A 26,716-nucleotide genomic window follows, 5' to 3' on the forward strand; every position below is an offset into this window, starting at 1 on the left:
ATTGTTCAAGAATGTTCATGCCAATCAACCAGATTGCAATCACTGTAACTGAAAGTTTGCATTAGATTTTCCTTGACATCCATAATTTCTCTTGTATTTTGTTGTGGCTCCTACTTATGATTCCAAGATTTTGGATAGACATGTCTGCTGTAGGTGCTTATATAGACATGAGGGAACACTACCTCATACATTATGACCAGAATGATGGAGATGCACAGATGTATTTGGGCAATGAAATGCCTCTTGCTATGGAAAAGTTGCTCTTCAGACTAAAGAAAAGGCAAGTTAGGATTAAGATACTGAAAAGATGCTATTAGTGGTGATTATGGAACAGCTTTTTTTTATCACACATTATTAAAGTGGGACAGATAAACCATTTCAAACTGTCCTTCCAGTTTGTCCTTCCAAAGATGGATTTGGCATAATTTTGTAATGATGTTATGCCAAAGCAACTGCATTTTTATTCTAAGACATTTTTTTAAAGCCTGACTTGAGCCTTCATGCTTTCAGATAATGGCATGGTTGTCTTTTTCAGCCATAAAACAACTTGAATAAGTAAAGATAGATCTTGCAATAGTGTGATATTTCAACAGTGTAAAATGACAAGTTGTGCTTTCAGGGTCTAGTAGTAATTCCTGATTCAAAGCTGGAAGTCATCAGAGCGATTATCAGAAGTCAGGACAAAGAGTATGCTTCCTTACTCATAGGGGGACCACTGGCACCAGAATGCTTGTGAAAGAAAAATTATGAACTCAGCAGATGCCAAGAATCATGTTAGCTTATTGGCTACAGGTAAGAACCCTCATGAAATGCAGTGTATGGTGGTGGTCATTATGGTTCAATACAACAAATTGGAATTAGGGCAGTATCAGTTGGCATGAGGAAAATTATAATGCATTTTCTGAAAGAAGCTAGGGAAATGAAGGTTGCTTCCTCTGTAAAATAGTTTTAGATTTGTTGACAATAGAGAAAGAGTTGTTAGTTCTTTGTACAAATATTTAGTAAGTGTCAAATCATTTACAGCTAGATAAGGAGTAGTTATATTTATTGAATAAATGTGGAGTTGTTTTTCTCCTTGTACGTGCATCATAATTCTAGAAAAATATGTCAGCTATGAGAGGCCATATGAAGATTAATTGCTGTTGATCTTTGTTGAATTAATAAATGGTTCTCCCCAGTTCAATAGGAGTGTGTCTGGAAACTAACTGGCACTAATTGAAAATTCATACTGCTATATATGGAAAATAATTAAGGGTATATATAGAGAAAACACCGTGGGCAAACACAATGGAAGAATACTTGGTGTCCTAGGTAAATTGTTTAGAAGAATAGAAAGTACATGGAAAATCTCTAGATACATGCTGACTTAAGGTGATGGCTTAGGTTTCTTTTTAATCCTACATTCAAGCTGCTGTATTTAAAACGATATATGTTGCTATAGAGAAGAAAATGGTAATTAAGAAGATATGTTGCTGAGAAGAAAAATATGCATATACCATGGAAGAGTTTAAAGCAGTGGACACTGATATTTGGAAGGGTGTATTGACTTCTTAACTCACCCTTCCTTAGCTAGTATGTTAAAACCAGGCAGACAACATCCCAATAGCAATTGATTGACCATCTGAAAAATGAGATTAAGGTGCTGCAGTGTTTCCCTAAAATTATTAATAGATCTTCTGTGTTGCAGCAGTGCATAACAGGTAGTGCAGATACTTTGAAGATAATTCACTTGATGGAGTTAGCTGATGAAGTCTGCAAACCAATACCAACAAAAGCAAATTGAGGGTTAATATGGCTAATCATAATTTAAACAGGTAAATGAGGATAATTCAGCTTTGGTGTGTGGCTTTGTTCTTCCAGTTCTTATACATGTGAACTAAATATATAGCTTAAGTTCTCTTGTGGTGTAATTATCCTTCCTTGAGGCAATAGTTGTCACCTTGTTTGATATTATAATGATGGAAGTTATAAACCACCTGTCTGTCTCCTTGCAAATGACTTTGTGTCCTCTGTTAATGAGCTAGGAAATGTCACCTTAAGTTGCTTTAACATTTCTAATACAGAGCAAATAAAACATGGAAAGGATTTGAAGATCAAAATTCATAGTGGTCCTTAGGTTTGTTTAAGTATGCTTCAAACTGTCTTTATAATTGTATCCTGTGTATGTGGGAAATGAAAATTTTGAAAGTAAATCCAGATTTGGAAAATGGAGTGTGGAACACAGACTTTTCTAATTCCTATGATTTCAAGCCTTGGCCAATCAGGTTCACTTTCCTCTACTGGTTGTAGAAAATGATCCTGATGTATTTCTGAAATTTCAGTTCTGAATGTCTGGTGCCATCCAGTAATTTTCAGTTGGTTAAAGGTTGAGATTATTCTGTGATTAAATGAATAGGCAAAGCATCACATCTGAATAGCTGAGAACTTGAAAAGTCCTGAAAACATTCCCTTGAAGGTGACACAATGCTTTTTTTTCTGTCTCTTGGTATTCATGAGCAATAATGTGAGCAACATCCAGGGAAGATGAAATAGCATTTGAAAGTTATAGAAGTAATGAGTAGAAAGTTGAGTAGTTATGAGGTGGAATAGCTTTGTTTGGCAGTCCTTCAGGAGTAGGCTTTTAGGACTTGCATTTCAAGCAGTACAGAAAATACCCTAAAGGCCATAAAAATGTTTGGCTTGAAAATTGAGTTTTAGTTTCATTATAATTCCCAGGTTGCTGTTAAAAATTAGAATTGAATGTAAATTTATAGGATACAAATAATTTTTCTGTTTAGTTGCCTTTTTTCTGTAAATACTTATTTTTCAAGGGTCAACTTTAAAAACATTTTAAACATTTTTTGGTAGTTAATAGAAGCCTATCTTGGAACAAAATACTGAAGATTTATAGAGATGTGTTCTCTCCAAAGTCAGGATGTCTCAATCCTTTTTAATGTCCTTGTAGTTTATAGTCATCTGGACACAGAAAACCATTATTCACTAGCCTAAGGTTTTAGTGCAAGATGGAATTTCTACAGCAGGTGGAAACAAAGTTACAAACCCCTATAATTAGCTAGAAAGAAATAAAAATGGAAGGCTCCAATTACATGTTGACAAAGATAAGGCAAGGCTTGGTATTCCTTTGAACATTGTCTTCTAGTGATCTGCACCAGTCCAAAAATTTTGAACAGGTTATGTTCTTAGTAGCTTGATCTATTACCAAACCCTTTTTTGATCCCTTCAAGGGAACTCATGCTTTGAAGTCAATTGTTTTGTTGAGAGTTAGCAAAACATCTGAATGTTTTTCCATAAGGATTAGAAATCCTTTTTCTTATCATGACTGTCCAGGATGATGACCTAATAAATAAGATAGTACCAAGGATGTTTTGGTTATAGCTAATGCTCAATGTTTGTGAATCAAAAGACTAACTATTAGCTATGCTTATCAATTAAGCATTCATAGCTGATTTTTTCTTAGGCTGAATAATCTCATTTTAATACTGTGTGGCTACCAAACTAATAACTAAGGAAATGGTAAAGAAATCTTGATAAGCTTATTTATTTATTTATTTATTTTTTCTTTCTTGTCTTTCTGGTCTTCCAAGCTATTATCAGGGTTTTAATTCTTTCAGGAATTGCAATTAGACCTTCCTAGGTCAGAAAAGTAAGAATTCTATTCTGTTAAAGCTGAAATGCTCCTATTAATGTCCTCAAATACTTCTCTATATATGAACTAAATTTCTAGAACTGTTAAGGAGAGGGAAAAATTTCTTCCCACTGAATTTGTAATAGGATGTAAAAGAAACTTGCAAAAAACTATTTTTGATGAATGGGAAGGTTTGTTTTGATTTATTTTGTTTTACTCTATAAATAAAGTAGTAGATTGTATACAAATGTGATCCTTGAAATCCAATGGAAAGATAAATCAGCACATTCTAGTGAAAAAAAATCTTTCTGGTTCATTTGCTTAATTGTGAAATAGCATATTTTTCAAGCTGTTATTAAGGTTTGAAATGATTAGCCTTCATTAGTTCAGTAATTAGTTTAGGCAGATTGTTTTGGAACAGGCTCATTCCTATCTTACTGCTATTGAGTCTGTAATACTTTTGTTATGAAAGTCGCTCTCGATGAATTTTTCACCATAGTTTTAATTGCATTCTCTTTTAAAAATAATAATATCTAAGCAGCATGAAATAGAATTTGTTTCACTGGAAGAAAAATCCTTAGCTCCAGAGGCCACCCATGCTAGTTTGATACTTTAATGTTTACAAGTGTTGGGCTTCCATTCTGCGTGTTATAGAAAGAATTTTCCACGGTTACAAAACTATACCAGACAAATACAGGTAATTCTTCAGGTCTGTCAGGCAACATACTTCAGAAGCAATGCTTGCTACAGTAGTCTTTAGCATCCTTTTTTTTATTTTAATATTCAAAATGATTAGCATCAGATTTTGGTGACTTCTATCTGATGTGACAATATTCATGGAGGCAATGACACTTGCTGCAAAGCTGCATCTATTTCCTCATAAAGTAGACATTGTCAGTAGAGTTAAAATTTCAGTGTCTGGCTTCAGGAAAGGAGGATACAGATAGAGCATTCTGTAGTATGGGCATATGTCAGAATCCAGCTGAGGTTAATTGTGGTCTCATTTGATTTTGTGCCTGGAAAATATTTGGAATGCTTATTGACTGGAAATCAACTTAAAGTAGGTCCATGCATGTCTCCCAGCCTTTCACATCCTAATTTGTGGAATGCTGCTATGTACCATTCATTATATTCATAGTTTTCCTGCAAGCCAGGTTCAGAGTTTTAAAGAAATATATTTTGTAAAAAAAATTGTCAAAGTATTCAGAATGACTATGATTTTCTTTAATTTTTTATTTTTTTTAAAATTTGGTCATCTCTGTTGCGCCTTATGTTTATAAAATAGCTGTGGAATGATAAGGAATTAGTTAACTCCTTCCTTGATGGCTAGCATTCTGAGTACAATTTAAAATGACAAGATAATATTATTACATTTAATTGTTGATTTATGCTGAAAGGAATAGGTACAGACAAGTTTTGTCTGATAGGGGCAGATGGGATGATGAGGGCAAAGAGAAGAGTTGGGGATATTTCCTACTTTCCATTCTCTGGTCACCATCTTTGGAAATAAAATCAAATTGATGTTGATTTAATTTTAATTCTGCTCTACACAGTGATCTCTAGCAGCTCTCATTAAAAAAATAAAAAAAAAAATAAAAAAAAATTAAACATTCATTGCTTTGTCCTTTGAGGGCTTTTTTTCCACTCAGACTAAGGCTCTCTTCCTAATGGCTGTTTGGGGACCCATGTGGTAAGAATTAGACTTCTCAATCCTTTAGGCCTAAAAGAGGTGAATGAAACCAGCATTTACAATGCTGTCAACCTGTTATGAGAGCTCAGTGTTTCTCAAACATAATGTGAAAGGTCTCAAATTCTAGGCCAAGCATCACGTCTCTTTGGGTTATCGATGTTTCTGACTTTCTGTGGTGTGCTGTCATATGTACTGGATTTCATTTACCAGTTCTTGATTACAGTAGTTATCCGCTTTTCTTTTCAACACTTTTTCCTTTTCCCATCTAACCAGTCTGAAAAAACATAATAATTCACATTTGTTATTTGATATTCTGAGTTTACTGTTACCTCTGTGTAATACTTTGTGTTGGAGGTACTTTCAAAGTAAATGACTCACTTTTCATAAACTGTTGCTTATGAACTTTGTTGAATCCAAGCCAGAATATGCTTTACAGCTGAACAATTTCAAGTAATAGACTCAGAATTCATTTTGCACAGCTTTTTGTGTGAACACAGATTTATTCCTGCAAACAAATTTGAAAAGCAGAAAAAAAAAAAAAAAAAAGCAAATATGATTCAGAATGTCTGGATTCTGAATGCAATGTAACTTTTATAAAAATCCTTAGCAATTTTTTTTGATGTTTTTATTTCTATGTTATAGACATAAATTCTAAATACACCAGGACTATTTCTAGAACAACTTGTAAACTATATATTGGATTCTTAAATGCAAGGAATTTGTACTGAATGATCCAGTGCACAGTGTTTTCTTTCTGCTGAGAGATGCTTTTTATGCCACTTAGGAAAGTCCATTAATTCCTGAGGGCTCGATTGTGTCTGGTTAGGCATAGATTGTAGAATTGTGTGGTGATGAGCTTTATTTTCTAAGATAACCACATGGACATAGAGTGCCTCTGGGGCTTAGGCTAGTACCTACAAAAGACAGTCACAAAAACCTTATCTTTCTGAGATAACCACATTTGACCTACAATGCCTCTGGCTGTGGAAATGGTGGATTTGAGGACAGGAACTTCAAAAACGAGGTCTCAAACCTCATTAATGGTATGAAAAGCAAAAATCATCACAAACCACTCTTTTCCATATATGCAATAAAATTTCTGACTGCTCGTTCCTCTCTGCCTTCTGTCAGAGATCTAGTCAACAATCAGGTTAAATTTGCATCAGGTTGTTTGTAGTGTTAAAAATAAAAATTAATTTCTATTAAACCAGAGCATATATTAATAAAGAACCTACAGTTTAAGAGACTGATTATGGTGTTTCATTCATAAGATAAATGTTGCACAGAAAAATCGTCTGGAGGGTTCTTTATAGACACAAAATAGTTGTGCTCTCGTCTTGAAACAACAAGCCTATGGCCCTGACAAGAATGGCATTTATTGAATCTCACATTCACTAAGTCTCAAATGAAGACCACTTGCTTGTTCAGGCAAATAAACAATACCTTTTTTTTTTTTTATAATGTATTTTTCACATATTTTTCTTTTGTTACTTTATGTGCTTGTGCTTTCACTTGAAGATGTGCTTGGGGACTTTAACCATAGAGTGACTTTTAAAAAATTCTCTCTGTCCCTTTATCACATACATTAATTTACTTATCTGCTTATCTACCTAGACCAATATAAGACAAACCAAATGTAGGATTTTGTTTAAAAGTAAAGATAATTGTTTTTAGACTTATACCATTAATAGCTCAGTATTTGTTTCTCAGAACAAGTATGGTTTTTATAAGACCTAAAGTAAGTAACAGATGAAGAGCTAGCACTGACTTGAATGCTTACATCCAGATAGATTGTACAACATGAAACCTCTGTGCTGTTGAGTGGCTTTGCATATCTGTACACAGTGTGCCCAAATGTAATGAAATGGTTTTAAATTCTCATAAGCTGATGGAAGATTTGATGCACTCAAATAACTAATCTGAGTATTTCTTGGCAGAAATTAAATTTTATCTAGTGTTTTGACTCTACTTTTATTTGAAATAGAGATGTAGATTACAGTTTATTGGTATTTACATCCTTGATAATTGTTTTGCATCTCACTGTAAAAAAACAAGGTTGAATACATGCATAACATATTAGAATTGCCATTAAGCAAATGGTTCTGAATTAATGTTTTGCCTCTCTATGCTATGCAAAACAAATTTTCCCCAATTAATTTACAATTGATTACCCTATAGTATGTCCCAAGGGAATGCAAAAAAGGTCTGTTTATATGTTCCCTGCTATTGTGTTTCTGTAGTTTGATTAAAGCAAGCATCACAAAAATCCAAAGGGAAGCATATGCTCATAGCAGTAACGTCTGAGGCACTTTTAGTTTGAATGCTTCCCAAAGCCTGAATACAGAATTAGTCTCTATTAGTTTACCCTTCCAGTCCAAGAGGGTGCTGCCAGATCTGTTCAAAACTTCTTACCTGTTAAGGAGTTGTACATATGCTCTTGTTTTGCTTGTCAATCTAATGCTATAATTTGAAGTTTTAGCTACATGCTGAAATCCCCATCCCTGATAACCATAGGAAAAAATGTATCTGGGCTTATTTTCTTCTGCTAAGATATTCCTTAGCTTTTGTATTCTTTTCAGGTATATGATGATACAGAAGAAGTCAGCAGAGATAAGTAAAACAGACAGAGCGGCATTTACTGGTTAGGGCTTGTGAAAATAGCTAGCAGGGAGAGTATTCAAACATAAAAATGCTTATTTAAATCCAAAGACTTTTTAATTTTTGATTATTCTATTTCAAGTACAAATGAAGAAATATTTTTCATTATCTTAATGGGAAAAATCATGTCTGTGGAATGAGGAGTCAGGATGTAACCAAGTATTTTCCTCTATTCTGTTAAAAAATATTTTCATGTGGAAACCAGAAAAAAAAATTACTGGAAGATGGGAAAAAATGCTTAACATTGACCTATAAAGTATAAATTATGAGTCTTGGCTTGGTTCCTGTGCAGACTGCTGTCTCTAGGACCAGGGGCTGTGGATCTCCAGTGGACACAGAGGCTCCTTTCCAGGCTTCAAAAGTGAAAGAATGACAGAGTTTTCCTTAAAATATATTCATTAATGGCTAACTTCAGTTCACTTCCTTTTTATCATTCTGATTATTTTGTACTACACTGCAAGACTCATAAATTATGTAGGGCCTAGACATGTAACAAAGAGTTCTGCATTTTGGGGAGGGAGGGCATATAATTAATGAGCATCTGCAAAATCCTTTAATTCTTACTTTGAACTAAATCTTAACCTTTAACAGATGATAATTTGAGATCTTCATAATGATTATCATAGAATCATAGAATAATTTGAGCTTAAAGGGACATTAAAGATCATCTTATTTCCAACCCCTCCCACCATGGGCAGAGACACCTTCCACTTTACCAGGCTGCTCCGGTCCCTATTATGCTCTGGAAGATGATATCATCAAAGAAGTTTTGAAAGCTTTACTTATTTGCTACAGATGTCTAGTAGAAATGTAATAAAAAAAAAAGAATACAGAAAGCAACTACCAGGTTGGACAGAGTATACATTTTTCTCCGTACAGGTCCTAATCTTTGTTTTTAATTTGCACATAAACCTGAAAGAAAATGAGTTTACAAAATATGTACAATACTCTTTCTTTACTATACTTTCTTAAAACTTTCAGAAAATACATGCACATGCTGGCACATGAAATTCTGAATTCTCTGTGGTGCTGAGAGATCCTAATAGAAGTGCACAATGTTATTCTTTTATAGGCTGCTCTGTACCTCAGAAATAAACTGAGTAACATGTGGCAGTTGCTAGGGTAACCAGTTTTTGCATTTTACAGAAAAAGTCCAAGAATAAAACACATGTAAATTGGCAGTGTGGAAAGCAGTATCATATATAGTCTCATAGTCTCAATTTGTTCTTTATGGTTTTCCTCTGTACTATTTACATAACAATGAATTAGATCTGCTTCATCTTCTACTTTGAATCTCCCATACACTTGTATTTTGCATGGCTATGAAAGGCATTTAAGCATTCAACTGCTAAGCTTAAACTGGTTTTTGCCCTGTCAAACTATCTAGATTTACTGTCAATAAGATATAGCTGTGGTTGCTGTAAGTGCTGATCATGTTTGCTATGTGTGGTTATCAGGGCGTGTAAACAGAAATGAAATTGAATTTTAAAAGTTGTCCTTTGCACTTAAATATGATTTCCTGTAATTGTTCAAATTATTCAAATTCCATTAAGCATCTATCTTGAGTATGAGAGTCTGAGTTAAAAACCAGCAGGCGTTTAGAAAGACAAGATTTTCTTGTTCTCACAAAAGTCCTATTTAGGACTGAACTGGAATTCTTGTTAAAGCAAACCTTTCTGTACTTGTTTTGGAAAATGTTTGTTAATAAATTCTGCAAATTACTGCATAATGAGAAATGCATCCTTGTTACAAGAAGAAATAATTTTATAATGATTCATTAACATTTTGATTTGAGTTACATTCAAATACTTAACCCCAGTGAATGCCAACAAGCAGACTTTGTCTGGCAGATGTAACTGTCATAGATAAACATAGTCTATAATGATTATTTTGTTGAAATTCTTTTTCTAAAACTTCTTTATTCTTCATACTTTTGAGTTTAGAGTATTCCAGTATTGGAAATTTTTTTTAGGGAGTTGATTTTATAACAGTGATAAATATCAGCAATATAATTTACTTTTTTCAGAAACATTTTTCTTTAAAAACATTCTCAAATTATAGCATTTACCCGTGCTAAAGAATACAAATGCAATCTCTCTGCACATGATGGTTCTAATATGAGAAAAATGCTTTAAAGGCTTTACCAACCTTCCCTTTAAACTTAGTACTAAGTGAAGCTCATGACAGTGATTTTATGCACATGCAGAACTAAGAACAGAAAGGGCTGAATTATGTTATCCACTGATAAGTTTAGAGCAAAGGTTGAAATTTAGTGCTGCAGTTTATTTCTGTCCTGCTTTACACTCCATGGCTTCCATGAGGTTACAGGTATTACTATAGTGTGGTTCTAGTTTGTTGTCCTTTGCACATTGCTTTTTTCAAAATTAGGGCTTAAAATGGTGTCTATTTAACCATCTGTAAAAGGGAACTTTACATTTTAGGGCAATTTAATTGACAAATTCATGTTTCTTAAATTACTCTGGTAGAGTATCTTGATAATCTTGGTATTGGAGTAAGTAATCTTGATATTGGTGATGACTGTGGAAACTCAGCATGAATAATACCTTCAAACTGACAAGTTTTCTCAGCAGAACCACTTCTCATGAAACTCATTGCAGGTTTATAACATGTAAAGAGTGAAACAGCTTAAGTATATTCACTACATGGGGTAAAATACCACTCTAGGAAGTTAAAGCCAAAGTTTAGTACTTGATATGAAGTGGTTATTATACTAACTGTAATTCATGATTGGTAATGCTGTATTTTTGAAACCGTATATAAAACTGTAGTGAATTCAGCCCCAGATCTGTGGAAGACACTGAACACCTGGCTGAACAGAATTACAAAGAGAGATTACAAATTAAGATGGTAATGTTTCAGGGAATTGTGCTTCTCTCTTCCTAGAAAATAGTTGCTTTCTGTTAACTGAATAAATATAGTGTGTTATTTAAAAAATTTTAAACAAGCTAGTAGGACATTTAAACCATTCTTAGCGTCCTGCTGGGACATCATTGAATGACTCTTTTCTTGGTAGGTAACAGCAAAGCAAATACTGCCTTGTGACCAAATGGAGTTTTATTTCTTTTAGCAGTCCAGCAGACTGTCTGCCTTTTCAGAATTTTCAGCTCCATACAGCTAGCTCAGAGACAGACTGAACAGTGCCCTTCACCTCTAGTAACATCTAAATTGCTCTCATCTGCTGCAGTCATACCAAGACATCTAAGCAGGCTCCAATGACAGTGGTGCTGTACATTGTTACCCCAGGCAGTGCTGGCAGAGAAGCAAGCCTTTCTGTTGAGAGGATCATCATGGGACAGTCAAGTGGAAGGGACCTCAGGAACTCTTTAGTCCAACCTCCCACTCAAAGCCAAGTCTGCTTTTATGCCAGAACAGCTCATGGAAGGTAAAAATCAAACTGGAGTTTCTTACTACTTGTAAATCTTGTTGTTTGACCATTCCATTGCAAACAGATCATGGTGGATTCAATATTGTGCTTTGACATGCCAAACAAAATTTATTTTAAAGCAATGCTAATGCAAATTTAATTTTTATGGAATTGAACATCTTCGTCAGCCCTGAGCATTGATTACTTTTTATTGCATGAATAAATACCTACATTGTAATTAATATGGAGTGTCTTTTTACTCAGAATTTACTCAGACTTTCTGAAAGTTTGGCTAACTTTATATGAGAGATTAAATAGAAGTGTAGTGGTTTTATGCCACAACTTTTAATGTGCTTACCACTGAGTAGTTGTAAGTGGGTAGTCTACAATCCCAACAGAACTATGATATTTTCCCTGCCATATTTGTGCCAGGCACAGATATTGTGTGTTTATTTAAACTTTTTATCACTTTTTCATTATTTTAAATATTTTCTGTACTTGTTTGTTGTCGCTAGGATTTATATAATGGCATACCAACACAAGATGCTTTTTGAAGAACTGATATATAAACTCAATTTAAAGCAAAGATTACAAATACTTAATCCACATTCACCTAAGATAAATGGAGTTTTATTTTTTATTTCTTTTTGTGAATTTTTAGTAAACCTCAGAGGCTATCAGAGCAATAATGAGAACAACATTTCAAAACCAGCAAATTTATGGATTTCTCAAACCTTAAAAGAGCAAAGGGTATTTCAGTATGGTGCAGAAGGCCAGGACCTCCAAGTATGTGAATTTCAGATATATGGCTCTATATACTTTGCTTGAACTGAAATGACTAGAGATCATAAATGTACTTAATAATTTGGACAACATATAGGTAATTTAGATTCCAATCTTTGAAATTGTATGTAATTTGAGTTATTTGTTCTAGTTGCAGTTTACTGTTAAATGATACCTGCTGAAGGCAATATTTAAATGCCTAATAAAGGCACTTGGATCTGCGTGGCCTTGAGTAGCCTCATTAAAATAACTCTCTGCACTAATATGCAAGGTGATTGCTTCCTATGAGAGGGAGTGTAGGGTTTGTATAATGTGTGTCCCAACATGCATATTATCCTTAGGTGGAAGTGAGAAATGCAGAAATATTTCTGTGCAGTTCCTCAGATTGTCTGGCTCTTCTTTCTGCTCAGGAAAGAGCTCAGCAATCTGGCTGCTGCTGTTGGAAGGCAGAGTACTTTCCCTTGTTTTCTGGAGCTTATAGTTTGGAGTCTAACCCTGGAATGGTATGCTAAATATCCTTTTTGTCTCTTACTTTACAATAAAAATAAAATGACTGAAAGTGTGTTTGTCTGACAAAATACTGATGACTGGATAATCTATATCAAAGCAACATTCAGAAGAATACATTACCCGAATTATACATTTTGGACGAAATTGCTATTCAGACAAACATTTCTAGCTTAACAGATCATTATATTTGCAATTACCTCATTTTGTCTTCTCTCACCTCATAAGGATACCTCTATAAATGGGTATAATCATTATTAATCATTCCATTTCTATCAAGTGCTGTTGAGTTTGAGCCTCGTATTTGGCTTACCAGCAAGTAACTGGCCAAACATATTAAAATGAAATAGTAAAATTACTGTATTGTGAGAGTGTGATGAAATAACAGCTCTACAGTCTTGGCTGTCTTTTCAGAAAGTTATTATGGTGCATCTTGTGCAAAAAAGAAATACACGTCCAAAATGGTGTAATATACACAATATATCTAGGATAATCTTTTGTGTTATACTTAGGAGGATAACCTAAGTAACTATGTTTTGTTATAAAGTGATATTAAATAGGAATTGTGCAGATAATGTCCCTCAAGCTACACTGGTAATGAAGCATCACTTGACTGTAATTATATTTTTCATACTGGAAGGCTTTTTTTATTTGTTTAGAATTTGACAAAAGAAAATACTGTACTTTATAAATTGATTGAATTGTTTCAGAACATCCTTTTGCACTGCAGAGGGAGGAAGAATTTTTACAGCACTTCCTGATTTCTGTATGGAACACACAAAAGAGAGCAGTTCAGTATTATGCAGCGGGTTTGGAGCTGTTGTTACACAGAAATGAGTTTTTTCTGGAAGACTCAGCTCCCATGTGAGCCTTGACCAGTGTGGGCTCTCCTGTCTCTCAGCTCCTTCTGTGGCATGCAACATGGAGCCAGCTGGGGTGGGGAGCTCAGCAGGTAATTCTGCACTTTGGTGGAAACACTGCACTGCTCTCTACTGCACTTGGGTGAATTAGCTCACTGTTAAGTGTCATCTACAAAAATTGCTGATGCTTGACATGACCTCTAGAGAAAGCTGCTTTCCAGAGGGGAGAGGAAGTTCAGTGACTTGAGAGAACTTGGCAACAGGAACGAGCTTGGGGTGAAGAAACAAATGTCTCTCTCTAGTCTTTCTATTTATAGCTACCGTGACACTAGCTAAAAATCTTTGAGAAAAGTTTCTGTTTTCACATAAAAATTATTCCTGTCAAGATGAAAAATTTTATTAGGTCTCTAGGTACTGAATAAATCACATAAATATGATATAAATAACGACACATATATGTCTACTCTCAGCAGAAATTTGCTACTATTGTAAAGTAGGAGACAATTGTATTTATCCTTATTCAGGGAATGAGTCCCATAATTGTACTTATTTAAATGCTTCCCAAATCTGGTATGTATTTCTAATTCTATTTCAAGTAAGAATGACTTTTTGTTTTAGCACCATGACAAAACTAACCAACCGAGTTTCCTTTAACCTCTCAACACCATACTAGAAGAGCCCTAGTAATGTCTGACCATCATGTTGTTTTTTTCAAGACAATTTGGGAGTCATCTTTCCTTATCCAGGATGATAATATAATAGAGTACTATAGCATAGAGTACTATGGCAGTTTTAAAAAAAGTCCCAATGCACAACTTTGTTCTTCATTGTGTGTTCTATGGCACTGCACTTTTTTTTTGTTTTTTGTTTTATTATTCCATAATTTATTAAATGGGTAATTTCTGAAATTGTCTGATCCCTAGACATACAGTTGTATAAATTTTTTTTCTTCTTTTTTTATACTAGCAGCTGGATGCCCAGAGATTTTTGGGTACAGCTTAACTTAAGATTTGTACCTTTTTTATGCCAAATATTCAGAGAACTCAAAGTATTTCCTGGCAGACTAGTTACTATTTGCATAACAAGAAATGTCTATTAAAAGTCTCTTGGGGTAATACTAATAATCAGTAGACATTTTTGAAAAATATCCCTTTTAGCATTTTATTCTACTTTGCAGTGTTTACCTCTAAATACTTATTATTCAGGAAAGAGAAAAGCTAAATGATTTCTTTAGTGCCAGTGTTGTCAAAAAGAGAGACTGAGACTGTGGGAACTGGGAGCACAAAAGAGGTAAAATTTTTTCTACTCTAATACAGAGGTCAGTAGAATTAAGCTACCATTAAATTTTGGGCAGGTATTTTAATGAATTCCAGAAATATAACAACTGAATGAAACAATGTGACTAGAGAGATCTTTTTTCTCATTTCTTTTGAATTAGACCATTGCTGCTTGTGGCCAAACTGAAAGAGAGTTGAGATAAATGTTTTGTGAAAAAGAAGTATTTCTAAATGAAGGATAATGGTTCCAAGGATATGCTGTATAAATTTGTGTTTTTAAAATGAAACTTCCCCTTTATTTTAATGTCTGCATTTGTTTTTGCTTTGAAGAAAAGTAAGCAGTTTGGTGAATGCGAGGGACCAGAGCTTGCCTGTAGCTTGCATTATGGTTGATGTTCCATGTATAAAGAATATGAAATCCTATTGGGAGAGGGTAATTGGATTAAGTAAAATTGTGAAAGTAGTTTGTATTTGACCCTCATGAAAACAGTCTTTCTTACAAGGTGTCACATTCAACTGCTCCATGAAGAACCCAATGTGAAATAATCTTATTGGCATCCATATTGGATCTTTCTCTGGTGCAGATGTGTATAACTCCATGTGCTCTGCTAATAAACATTTATCAGCTCCATTCAGCTGAGGATATGAATTTATTGAAGAAAAATTGATGAAATAATTTATAGATTTTGTGTATAACACTGAAGGTCATACTGTTTATTTAAATAAGTTCTTTATGAACTAAACCATTTCATAATAACAGGTTTTAACAGTTTGTGGACTGGTCAGTTGAATAAGTAAAAGGCGCAGTAATTCCTTTTTACAGTTACATTACAGTTTTAATGAGAAGCATTGATTTTTCTCTTAATACTAATGTGTTTAATGACCTTTATAATGACATCTGTCACTACTGTTTCTTCTCAAATTCTACTGGCATTTTCTTTCAGTGAAGCAAAGGGTTTTAATTGCTTGTTGTGTTGTTTGAATGAGAATTAGTATTATTTTATAGTATGAAGGCTTGTAGAAGGCATACTGTTAAAAAAATGGAGTCTTATTTTTGATCTTCAGAAAAATTTTAGAAACTGTCCATTCCTTTGTCTTCAGAAAATAGTTCCTTGAGTGCTACATGTGAAATTGGTTTTTCATTGTCAGTTTTTGGTACTTGATATTAAGGTAGAGTTTGTGGAATTTGACATGGAAGAGTATGTCAAGGTAGTTTCTGAAAATGCCTTTCTCAAGAGTTTGTTTTCCTTCAGCTTTTAATTGTACTATCTGAAGAAAGGATATATGAATTAACTAAAACTTTAATGTACCATGAATCACTAAGAACAGCTATATGTAGTTCAAAAAAGGTATCATGTGGTGACTTTTCTTTCAATTGTAGATAGAGCTTGTCTTGAAAAACTTTCTTTATCTACTGCTGATCTTCTATTGTTTTAATACTCTAAAACTTGGCTATTAAATACCAGTATAACTTTAGTTAAGGGTGATTGTCAGCAGGCAGCAAAGTTTTTGGTTAGCTTGTAATTATTAATGTAATAAAGGTTATGGGTGAGAGTCAACGAAAGTGGCTCCAACACTTCTAAATGGTTTGCTCTCTCTCACAAACACTTAGTTTTGTTTTCCAGTGACAAGGGACAAGTGATTACAAGTGAAAAGCAGGACGTATTTCCACAAGCTGTTCAATCTTGATCAGTTAATAAAGGTTATGCATTAAAATTTTAATCTGCATTACAGGTAGCAACGTTGCTTAGTTGATCTGGTCTAATTCAGGTGTGAAAATGAGGTACTCACCCACTTCAGGGTACTCCAAGCAGGCATACTCTGATGTCACGCTCAGAGCTGCCACCCTAAAAGGCGGGACTTTAGGGTTACCATAACAACATCAGCCAGTCCTTGGCTGACACTACAACATTATTGCAGGAGCTTTGAGGGAGTATTAACCAAAATACAGTTACCATACATTTTGCCTGCTTTGCTGGTTAAGAATGTCTATGCTGTGTAGAGATGCTTCATCTACACCGTATGTTCTCTGTACATGTATGATTGAAATGGCCACATTTTTCTGAAGCTCTTTGGCATATCTATATCATATTTTGAAGAATCACATTACAGTATATGTGGCAAAACCTAAGATGCATTTGTGTAAAGTTACCCATATTTACTTATTTTCTACATTAAAAATGAATGAGGATAAACATTTAGAAAAGCTGATCATCTACCGAGGCATGTAGAAAAAGTTTCCTCTGAGTAGTCCTTTGCACATAGCATGAGGAGATCAGAATCAGATTTTCTCCACTTATTTTATAGCACATTTTGTGTAAAAATGCAGACCAGGAACTGGAAATGCTTAACAACTAAAGTGCACATGCAGTGTGAATGAAAACAGGATATTTAATTAATTAGACCAGAGATTGTGTTTCATGTAATAAAATAAGTCAGCTTGCTTTAAACAGGTTTCACAGACAACCTAAAATAGAGGAAGGAAGCTTGCCAATAGCAGGAGCTAATGCTTCAATACCTTTCATTTTGTACTCTGAAAAGAAAACCTCTTCTTAAGCTCATTCATTTTCCAGAGGGAATGTCAAATGCTGTGGCATATTGTCAGAGCTGCTTTATTGTCACCATCTACAAAGGTCACCTGAATTAATTGACTTCTTACCATACGTATTGTTAAGCTACCCATTTTCTGTCATTTTTGGAAAGGTGACAGACTTAAAGCCAGTGGCTATCTGTTGATGGTTCTTTCACAGTGCTTGTTTCTCAGAACACAGTAGCTCTAAAATTACAAACAAATAATTACATTGGTGCAAAGGAACAGAATCTCTATGATGTTCTCCGGAGTGCACAGACGTGAGGGGGCTGAAGGGAGAAAAAGGGGTAGGAGAAATAATCAAAATACTGAGGTGTTTTTAATACAGTTGTAGTACTCTAAAAAGCAAACAAAAGCATATGGGAAGATGCAGACTGTATTTTTTTCACTTTGAAGCAAGCATTAGAGGGCTAACCTGTCTTTTTCACGGTGTAAAGTAAAATCTATCTCTGTCTTTCACTGATGCATGAATCACAGATCCATGCTGATGCACTTTACCGAATGTGTGTTCATCTGAAAGGATGCTGAGGTACTCTGGTACTGCATGGAAGTAATGACATACACATGCATAAGCACAAGCACATTAGACAACTGTAGTGCTAGCCTGGAATTTTAAGTTGATTAAATTGGTTAAATAGAAAATCTCTGATATTTTTCTAGCTCCCTGCATTTGCTGCCTTCTCCTTCCCCCTGTGTTGGGTTCTCTTTCTCATCAGCAGTGCTGGGCAAAAACTCCAGCTCCACATGTGAAAACAAAGACATGGAAAGCGAAGACAAACAGTTCTGAGCCTTGCTCTACTAAAACAGGCAAAGCTTTTATAGTGATGGATTTAAACACTCTCCTCCCATGTAAATAGAGGGACCCTGCTGAGATGCTGTTAATTACCAAAGAAGATTAGAACTCCTCTGCTTAATGTGATCCTTTTTACCTAACCCATCCGTTCCAGCTTCATCAGTAATCAGACATTCACACTGTCCCTTCTGACTGCAAAGAGGATGTTTTTAAGCTAAGTCATTTGCCACAGTCCTTAAGATGTAGCCTGGCAGAAATTCAATAACTGTTTGTGATATGCTCATTCAGCCTCATTGCTCAGTGGTTTTTAGGTCTTGACATAAACAGCGTTTCCCTTAATCCTAGCACTGGAGAGAAGAAAGAAGGCTGTCCTGTATCTTGTTTTATTGGTTTCAAAACACAGAGCAAGTGTTTAATTTGATACTGCCTCTGAAATATCAGTGGAAACATATTTTTTTTAATCCTTTGATGTTCTTTCAGGGTAAAAAATGCACAAATCTGATACTATTGCAAGCATATTTAGATAAAAAAACCCCCATATTGCATTTGCATTTCTGTTCAGAAAGTAAAATGTGAAAATACACCAATAAAATAACTTTACAAAAGAAGAAAGGGGAAAGAGTCTAGAAGTTAAGATAAAAGTCAGGATAAAATTGAAAATAAAGAGGAACTTACCCTATAATAAGAGTAGTTTCAGAGCTGGAGGAGTTCTTGCATCTCAGTAATTTTGAATCCTTAGTTCAGGTAGCGACATACTTGTATTAAAGCCAGCGCCTGAACAGATGAGCACACATGTATGTATGGGTGTGAGTCGGCGTGCATGCGTGTCTAACAGCCTATAATACAAAGATGTATCTATTGATATCCTGCAACACGAGAGACTCTCCGTGCTGCCAGCTGAGATCCCTTGCGTTTGCCAGGCGCTGTTGCTGCCTGGCTGTCTGAGGCTCGCAATCCAGCGGGGAGAGAGAGGGGGGGCGCGGGGGATTGGAGAGCGAGAGGGAGAGAGAAGCTGGCTAGCTGCTCTCCCTTCCCCTGCTTTCCATGGCGGAGCTCGGGCTCTGGGCTGTGCCTCGGGCGCGCTGCTGCCCGCTCGTCAGCAGCGGGGCCGCCGGCCCTGCCGAGCTGCTGCTGCTACGTGACACTGCTGCTGCTAATGCTGCTGCTGCTGCTGCTGCTGCTGCTGCCGCTGCCGCTGCTGCTGCTGCTGCTGCTGCTGGTTCTGCTGCTGCTGGTTCTGCTGCTGCCGCTGCCGCTGCCGCTCGGCTGCGGATGCACGGAAGCAGCCCGTGAGCGCGCCCACATCGCTCTTCCCATTCGCGGGAGCTACAGGGCACGCTTTCTGCCTGTACAGAACACACTGGGAGGTCCAGATTTTCTCCCCTCACCCCCCCCTTTATTTATTTATTTATTATTTTTTTTTCTTCTAAAGGCTGTTATCTGTACTCGCAACAACTTATTAGACATCGCCGAAGTTCTGCAAAGGCTGCTGTAGTTCAGAGGATACCTCATGATGAAACCATTCAGGAAATAGGTGTTGTGCCTTGCCCATAGTATTGGTGACTCTTTTTTTTTTAATTTTTTTTTTTTTTTTTTAAAGCTTAAGACAGGAAAAGATTTTACGTATTCTTCCTCTTCTGAATTTTCTTAAATATTACATTTTACTACCTGTGCTTATCGATAGAAAGGAATAATACATCTTCCTGAGAATTAAAATTTCAGAATGAACTATGAAATGGGTTAGTTAAAGAAAAAGTCAGTTTCTCTCAATCTCTCTCTTTTCTTGAGTTTGTCTTTTATGGCCATCCAATTATATAAACAATATATGTTCCCAGAATTTTCCTTCCCTTTCTTTCTTCTTTCCCCCTTTATGCCATGCTCTTTGGTGAATGATTTATTTTTTCCCTATTTATTCTGTGCCCGTGACCAAAGGGCATACAAACTGTGAAGGTTTAAAAAACTGTAGAATAATTTGTGATTGTCATCACTCCTTCTCCTAGATATACAAAACAATAAATGAGATCGATGTTGTTAGGAAAAGGTTTTTTTATCATGTATACTTTTTATATAAAAGAAATTACTTTATAACAGGAGATGATTTATAGAAAAAGCACAAAGAATTGGTTATCAACAGGTCAAAAAAAATAAAATGTTGGATCTCTGTGTGAATCCAGTCCCACAGCCCTGAGCGAGTCAGGCCACCCTCTAGTGGACTGAAGTGAGATGTGGTTCTCATTTCACACTCCTCTGCTTTGAAGAAAGGCTCATGGTCTTGTCTAATAAGAGTATGAAAACTTTCTGAAGATTAGTAAATGGTGTGAATTAGTGTATTTTTTGCAACAGCAATAGCATTAAAATTTTACAATAAAATGGTTGCTATTTTACAAATACTGAGTCTCATCTCAATTCACGTTGAGTATGAGATCGTGGGCTGAACTGTTTCTGTTTATATTTGCTAAAAAAATAATTTTATTCTTCATAAAATCACTTCTTACGAAAATTGTATTAAATTAATGCCACCATTCTGAATAAATTTCATGTTGTTATAATTGGTTAGGGCAAATTTCATAAAACTACTCCTGTTAGATTCACCAGTACTTACACTGTGGCTTTATTAGAACACTCTTCTCCTTCCACCTCAAATTTTTGAATACTGTACTTCAGCTAACTACAGTGAACAAAGTGTTAAATTTTTTTAAAGATGTGTGCTGTTCATTTTTCACTTATCCAACAGTGTGGGTCTGTTTCACAGATGACATAATAGTATTTAAGTGACAGATTAAATGTGAATAAGTGAGATACTCTAGCCCAGGAAAAGGCCAAGTGGCCTTTTCATTTTCTCTCATTCTTTCTTATGGATATTCAAATCTTTTTCTAATGTGAGTTAAAGAGTTATATTGAAAAATATAAAATATTATATATATTTTATATATAATATGAATAATATAATATGAATAATATAATATTATATATATATATATATATATATATATATATATATAAAATATAAAATATATATCGAAAAAGTTGGGGCTAACCCATCCTTAGTTACCTTTCAGGTCTTCTTGCCTTAGGTTGGGACAGGGAAAACTAAGATCAGAAAGATATCACATCATCTTTCTGTAGCCTCAGGGCTCATTGGTGAAACCTGGCTTCTCCTTTTCCCCCATGAGATGGCTCTCAGAGCCTCTGATGTATGTAATGTTCACCACCATGAGCTGCAAATGCAAACCAGTTTAAACTTCCAAAACCCTATAAGCCTTCCCTGCTGCACACAGAATGTCCTGTGTTGGCTGGGATAATGCTCAGGATGTTCCAAGTAAGCACAACCCAAAGCCAGAAGAGTAAGAGTTCTTGCCTCTGTAGCTCCCACAAGAAAAATGGAAATCCTTCTTGATCTCAGCCCTCTCCTACCTCTCCCCAGCGAAAGATATTAACCTGTGCTACAGGGGTGGGATTGTGGGTGGACTAAGAGAAAAGAAAATTTCAAAAAGTTTGGACAAAGTTGAAAATGTTCTTTTAAAGACAACTAAAACTTGCTGTTTCTCATATCTCATCTAGTGGAGATCATCTGGAGAAAGATAAATGGATAGGGACTAGCATTGCCCCACATGAAATGTTTCTTGGGTTTGCCCCTAACCTCCTCATGAACTCACTGTCATTCATTCAAAGTCTGGCTTTCTAATTAACATGAGAATCATGCAAAAACATATTCAGTGATTTGACATGTGAAATTAAGATTAGAGAAGTGCTTCATTTTGGTTGATTGGTATGGACTGTGTAATTAGAGGTCTAGATAATTAAATCAACTAAAGTATACTTGCATAAAGAAAGTGAGTTCTTATGATAGACTATATATGCAATTAAAGTACTTCCTTGATAGGCATACATTTACATATTAGTTAAAATGTTATTAAATCATAATAAAATTCTGTTTCATAAAAAAAGGTGAACTAATTGAATTTTATTATTTAGGTAATGCTAAAGAATATTTTTTTTCAAACTATCTGCAGGAGAAAAGTATCTTTTATAACCAAAACAATTATGATTATTAAAGTTCATTAAGTTATTTTTCTGCTGATTTCACCATGATGCTTGGTGGTTTTAAAATAGCAATGTAATCTATTTTATGAAAATCATATATATAGCTTAATAGGTTACAGGATAGAAAAAATTTCTCTCAGACTGATAGACAATGAAATTAATGCAGACTAACTCCAGCAATTTATTTAGCATACATTTTATCTGATTACTGAGTGCACATTAAATAAACAAATTATTTGTTTGTAATGGACAATGAGAACAATCCATAAACCCCTTAGTTATTAAAACACAATGATTCTGTGCCTGCATTTTTCTCAAAACTGGAAGGTGATTTCCAATCCTTTTCCCCTTTTTCATTATGTAGAAAAGCAGAGCATCCTTGGGCCTCCGTATCCTTTTTTGTGGTTCAGGATTAACCATGACCATTTCTAGTGCTTTCAGTCTTTGAGAACACAGCTCTGTTTAGAATACAACAAGTGTAGTTAAAATTGTAATTTTTACAAGAAGAATCCTACAACTATTTTATTTAAATCCTAAGATGACATACTTTATATCGAAAATTGGAGATTATTTTTTTTTAAAAGTGCGTAGCCGTAGAGATTATGTCCATATGTAAAACAGACAACACTTTTGGAACAGCTTTGTCGCTACACATGCTCCAATCCTGGCTTCTGAGGCACAGCTACAAGGAGGAGTCTTGGTGGTGGCTTTTATCACTTTCTTCTTGTAGCCCATAGAGAAAAAAAAGGAGTGAGCTGGTGTTTATTTGACAGATTAATCCTTACCAGTTCTGCAAAACACACCCTTATTGTATCTTCCAAGTGGGTTGTGGGGAGGTATTCCTTTCTGAGTGAAGGTCAGTTTCAAGGAAATCTGTGATGTGGTGTCATCAGTTAATTTCTTAATTGACTTATTAATTATAGGTGGTTGTCATTGTGTGATTTGCCTGGAAGAGAGAAAAAAGAGTCACCACTTCCTGTGAACTTGTTATGCCAGAATTTTCAGTGCAATGTCATCAACCTGGCATTGTCATGTGCATTTTTAGATATTCTGTCCAGACTATTGATATTTTCCTAAAAGGGCTATGATCCCATACAGACTAATTTTTATTAATCTGTATCTTTCCAAAATTGAATCATTTTTTCAGTGATAAACAAAAGCAACATTTCTGGCTCTTGCTCTTTGTCTTTTTTGAAGATGAAAGGCTTGTTGCCAACAATGAATTCAAATTTCTAGAGTTGCACTTTTTAATGGAAAATGCTCTATCAGATTACTTAACCTGCTATGAAATTTCTTTTATCAGATCTGAGAGATTGTGTTGATACACTAGAGCAAAAGCAGATGGAAACAAATCTGTAAAGAATTTCACGTAAGGGAAAATTCACATACACACAAAGCCCCAGTGACTTCATTAAATGCTATGTAGGTAGTAGGTGCTATATGACTTGGCAAAATCTAGAACTGCATGGCAAAGAGCCTTATAGTACAGGCAAATTCAGTCATGTGTGATGGGTTGAATGAAAGCAGCGGTGAGGAGCTGATCTTGGTGATCAGGGATGTATTTCCTATTCCAGAAAACTTTTCTATTTGTGTGGCAACTGTTTTCTATGAAACAAAAAGTATGAGATCCCAGGCAAAAGCTATAGTCTCTTTCCTCATTATAGGTCCCAAAGCCATAGTCAGCCTTCTGCAGGAGCGGCTTGAGGTCTGAAAAGTCTTAACAAGTTTTATCCCTACTGGGTCCAACACAGGGTGATATCTGAATTCTTCTAATTTTCATCCTTGACCCAATTTTAATAGGCAAGAATCCCTGGCATACCAGTATCTGCAGAAGGCTGGAAGTGAGTCACGCATAGCAACCACAACCTTGCTATGTCACATGGGATTCTTAATGAAGACAGAGTAGTGAAAAGCAGCTAGAGAATCTTTATATGCAGCTGGATAAGGCAGATGAAAAATCTGTAAAGCAATTTTCAAGCTCAGTGTATATGTTTAAAAATTTATTTCATCTCAGTAAGTTTATGTCTTACTTATGATGACATCTCAGGTTTTCTAGCCTTCATTAACTGGATATAACTTATTGGGATCTTCTCTATGTGGATCTCTAAGACTGAGATACCCTTGTTGATTTCTCAAGGATCTGCTTGTTTGTGATCCTTGTTTGCAGGACCCAGAATGTGCATGGAAAGTAGCAGTTAGTGCCATCTTGGAGCTAATCTGTATCTAAGGCTGATGAAGCAAATAGTGGCAGTAATGATTTGAATGTAAGGCCTAGAACTTCCATCCTGGTGTCAATTTGTTGTAATTAGGTGGTGATGGGTCTTGAAATTTCTGTCCTTATAGAGAAGCTGTTTTCCATTTCTTTTCTCATATCTATTTGCTTTTCTATGGACATTAATTGATATATTATCTGAAACAGGTCTGTACTTTTTCTGTTGACACTGTGTGGTGTGGAAAATAATATGTGATCATTGAAAGGGAACCTCCTTCTCCCAGTTGTAATTTTATTTTAAATTTAGCCACCTTACCTGATAATGCCACATTTGTGGCAATAAATGCCATCTATACAGTGTGTGTTTCTCAAGGGCACAACTTCTGACATGAATTTCTTAACTTTTTTGATGAAACTGAACAAACTATTCTTGCTGTATTTCATTGTGGTTTAATATTAAAATGGATGGTTAACAATAGAAGTTCTAAATTATCTGCTTTTCATAACTATTTGCACAAGAGGTATTGGTGATTTAGAAAACTTTGCTAGAAAAATCACTAATTGGTGATTTAGAAAACTTTAGAGTCACTAAGTTAAGTATTAGAACTAGAATGTCATTTTGCTTTTAGTTACTTTTACTCTGTGACTGAGAGAAGTACCAGTTATTTCCCCATGCTATCAATACCATGAATTTGTCCTGGTGATGGCAGGAAACAACACGGATAAGTGCAGTGTATGTTCAAAATATGGTTACCTAATGTTAGTTTAAATAAAGTACACTAAACTATGGGAGTGTAATGGGTACCTAAGGGAAGCCTTTAATTATACAATTTTGTTTTTTCAACTTGCAGATCTAGAAAATTAATTAAAAGGTCACGGGAACATACAACATCCATGCTGATAAAAACCCAAACAATGTAACTAGGAATGCAGCAAATATCTTCCCTCTCATTTCTAGTTTCACTGCCAAGAACCGTACACATTAAATATTTTTATTTAAATGTAGCGCTATCTTTAAATCAATAAGCTGGGGGTAGAAAGGATCATGTACACCATGACTTACTGGAGGAGGAGTTGTTTCAGAGGCTTTCACATAATTTCCATTACTAAGGAAACCACTTATTTTGTCTGTGCATGTTTTGAATAGATCTCTCATTTGAAGTCTGGTGCTCAGACACAGTATTGCATTATAGCACTGAGAAAGAGGCAAAGGAAACAAAAGAGGCATAAAACCATTCCATCTTTAAGGAATATAGAGTATTGTATTACATGCTTATGAAAGTGTACATACCTATATATATTTGAGACATGTCCATACATGTATGCATTTTGATTATATTGTTCCTACAAAAAACAATGTGAAAATATTAATCAATTAGGCAGGGAAAGCAGATCTTCCTGTACTTTGCATGCCTCTTTTGTAAGGACATTTGAAAAATCTGGTGTATCATTTAGGTAGCAACAAATCTGAGTCCTGATTTTCATTTCCTGAGACAAAACATAGCATGAGATAGAAAGAAATCCCTATCCATGATTATGGAAAAACAAGGCTGCAAGGATGGCTCTGCATTCAACTGTTGATCAAACCTTTGCTTGGAAAGTGAGTCTGTTTTGGCAAAATTCTTGATGAAGACCTCACTGCAGATACACACCCAACCATACTTAGACATATGTTATAGCTGGGTCAGCACATTTTCCCCACATGAACAGCACTTATATTCTGTATTAACAAACAATTGAATTAATAGCCCCACTATTGCCAATTATGTATGCTCAGTTGATATCTCAGAAACAAAAAGGTTGCCTTAGTACAGCCAGATGAATCCGGTTTGATATGTTTAAAGTATAAGTATTTAAATAACTTGGAACTGATTTCAAAGTATCCTCAAAGATGAGAATTGTTCACATGTAAGCTCAAAGTGTCAGAGAAATGTAGAAATCCAGAAGATTACCAGAGATCTGCAGGGAAATGAAGTTTCTAGCCAATGAAGGTTCTTATTCAGCATGTTCTACTAAATGAATTAGTTTATCAGTTAATTTCTTTTTTTGCCAAACAGGATAGAAAATTGAAGAAAAAGATGGAAATTCCCATTTTCAAGGGTTACAAAGCCCTGGGCTCCATAGGGTCATGTGACAACAAACCCCACACTATAGAAAATTAAATTCTCATATGTTTTGTGTGTATTAATGCCAATTTATTTTGAAATTTAGGAACTTAAGTCATCAGTTATTGCTATCTGATATGTCTGATGAATAATTATAATATTTGTTGCATAGTTCATGAGCCATTTT

At 35.1% G+C, this 26,716-nt stretch overlaps 2 protein-coding genes across 15 annotated transcripts in view; one reads left to right on the forward strand and one right to left on the reverse strand.

The window, feature by feature from the left end:
• Window positions 1-19,530, reverse strand: part of LRRN3 (leucine rich repeat neuronal 3) — a 32,082-nt gene extending 12,552 nt beyond the window's left edge. Inside the window, exon 1 of one of the 3 annotated variants that reach the window (XM_023930457.2) lies at window positions 18,844-19,530. The gene's annotated coding sequence lies outside the window, so the exon portion shown is untranslated. The remainder of the gene's footprint in view (window positions 1-18,843) is intronic. The other 2 variants (XM_023930449.2, XM_086887104.1) reach the window with 2 other exon arrangements.
• IMMP2L (inner mitochondrial membrane peptidase subunit 2) overlaps window positions 1-26,716 on the forward strand; it is a 406,378-nt gene that overhangs the window by 176,247 nt on the left and 203,415 nt on the right. For 6 of the 12 annotated variants that reach the window (XM_086887110.1, XM_086887105.1, XM_086887108.1 and 3 more), the window contains exon 4: window positions 11,179-11,376. The exons of 4 other annotated variants lie outside the window; for them this stretch is intronic. In XM_086887110.1, the coding sequence (XP_086743236.1) occupies window positions 11,179-11,376 (198 nt within the window). Of the gene's footprint in view, window positions 1-11,178; window positions 11,377-12,019; window positions 12,076-26,716 lie in introns of those variants that run through there. 2 more of the 12 variants (XM_086887112.1, XM_086887114.1) reach the window with 2 other exon arrangements.

Source organism: Cyanistes caeruleus, chromosome 4 (genome assembly GCF_971803275.1).
Source record: "Cyanistes caeruleus chromosome 4, bCyaCae1.hap1.1, whole genome shotgun sequence".
NCBI lineage: Eukaryota > Metazoa > Chordata > Aves > Passeriformes > Paridae > Cyanistes > Cyanistes caeruleus.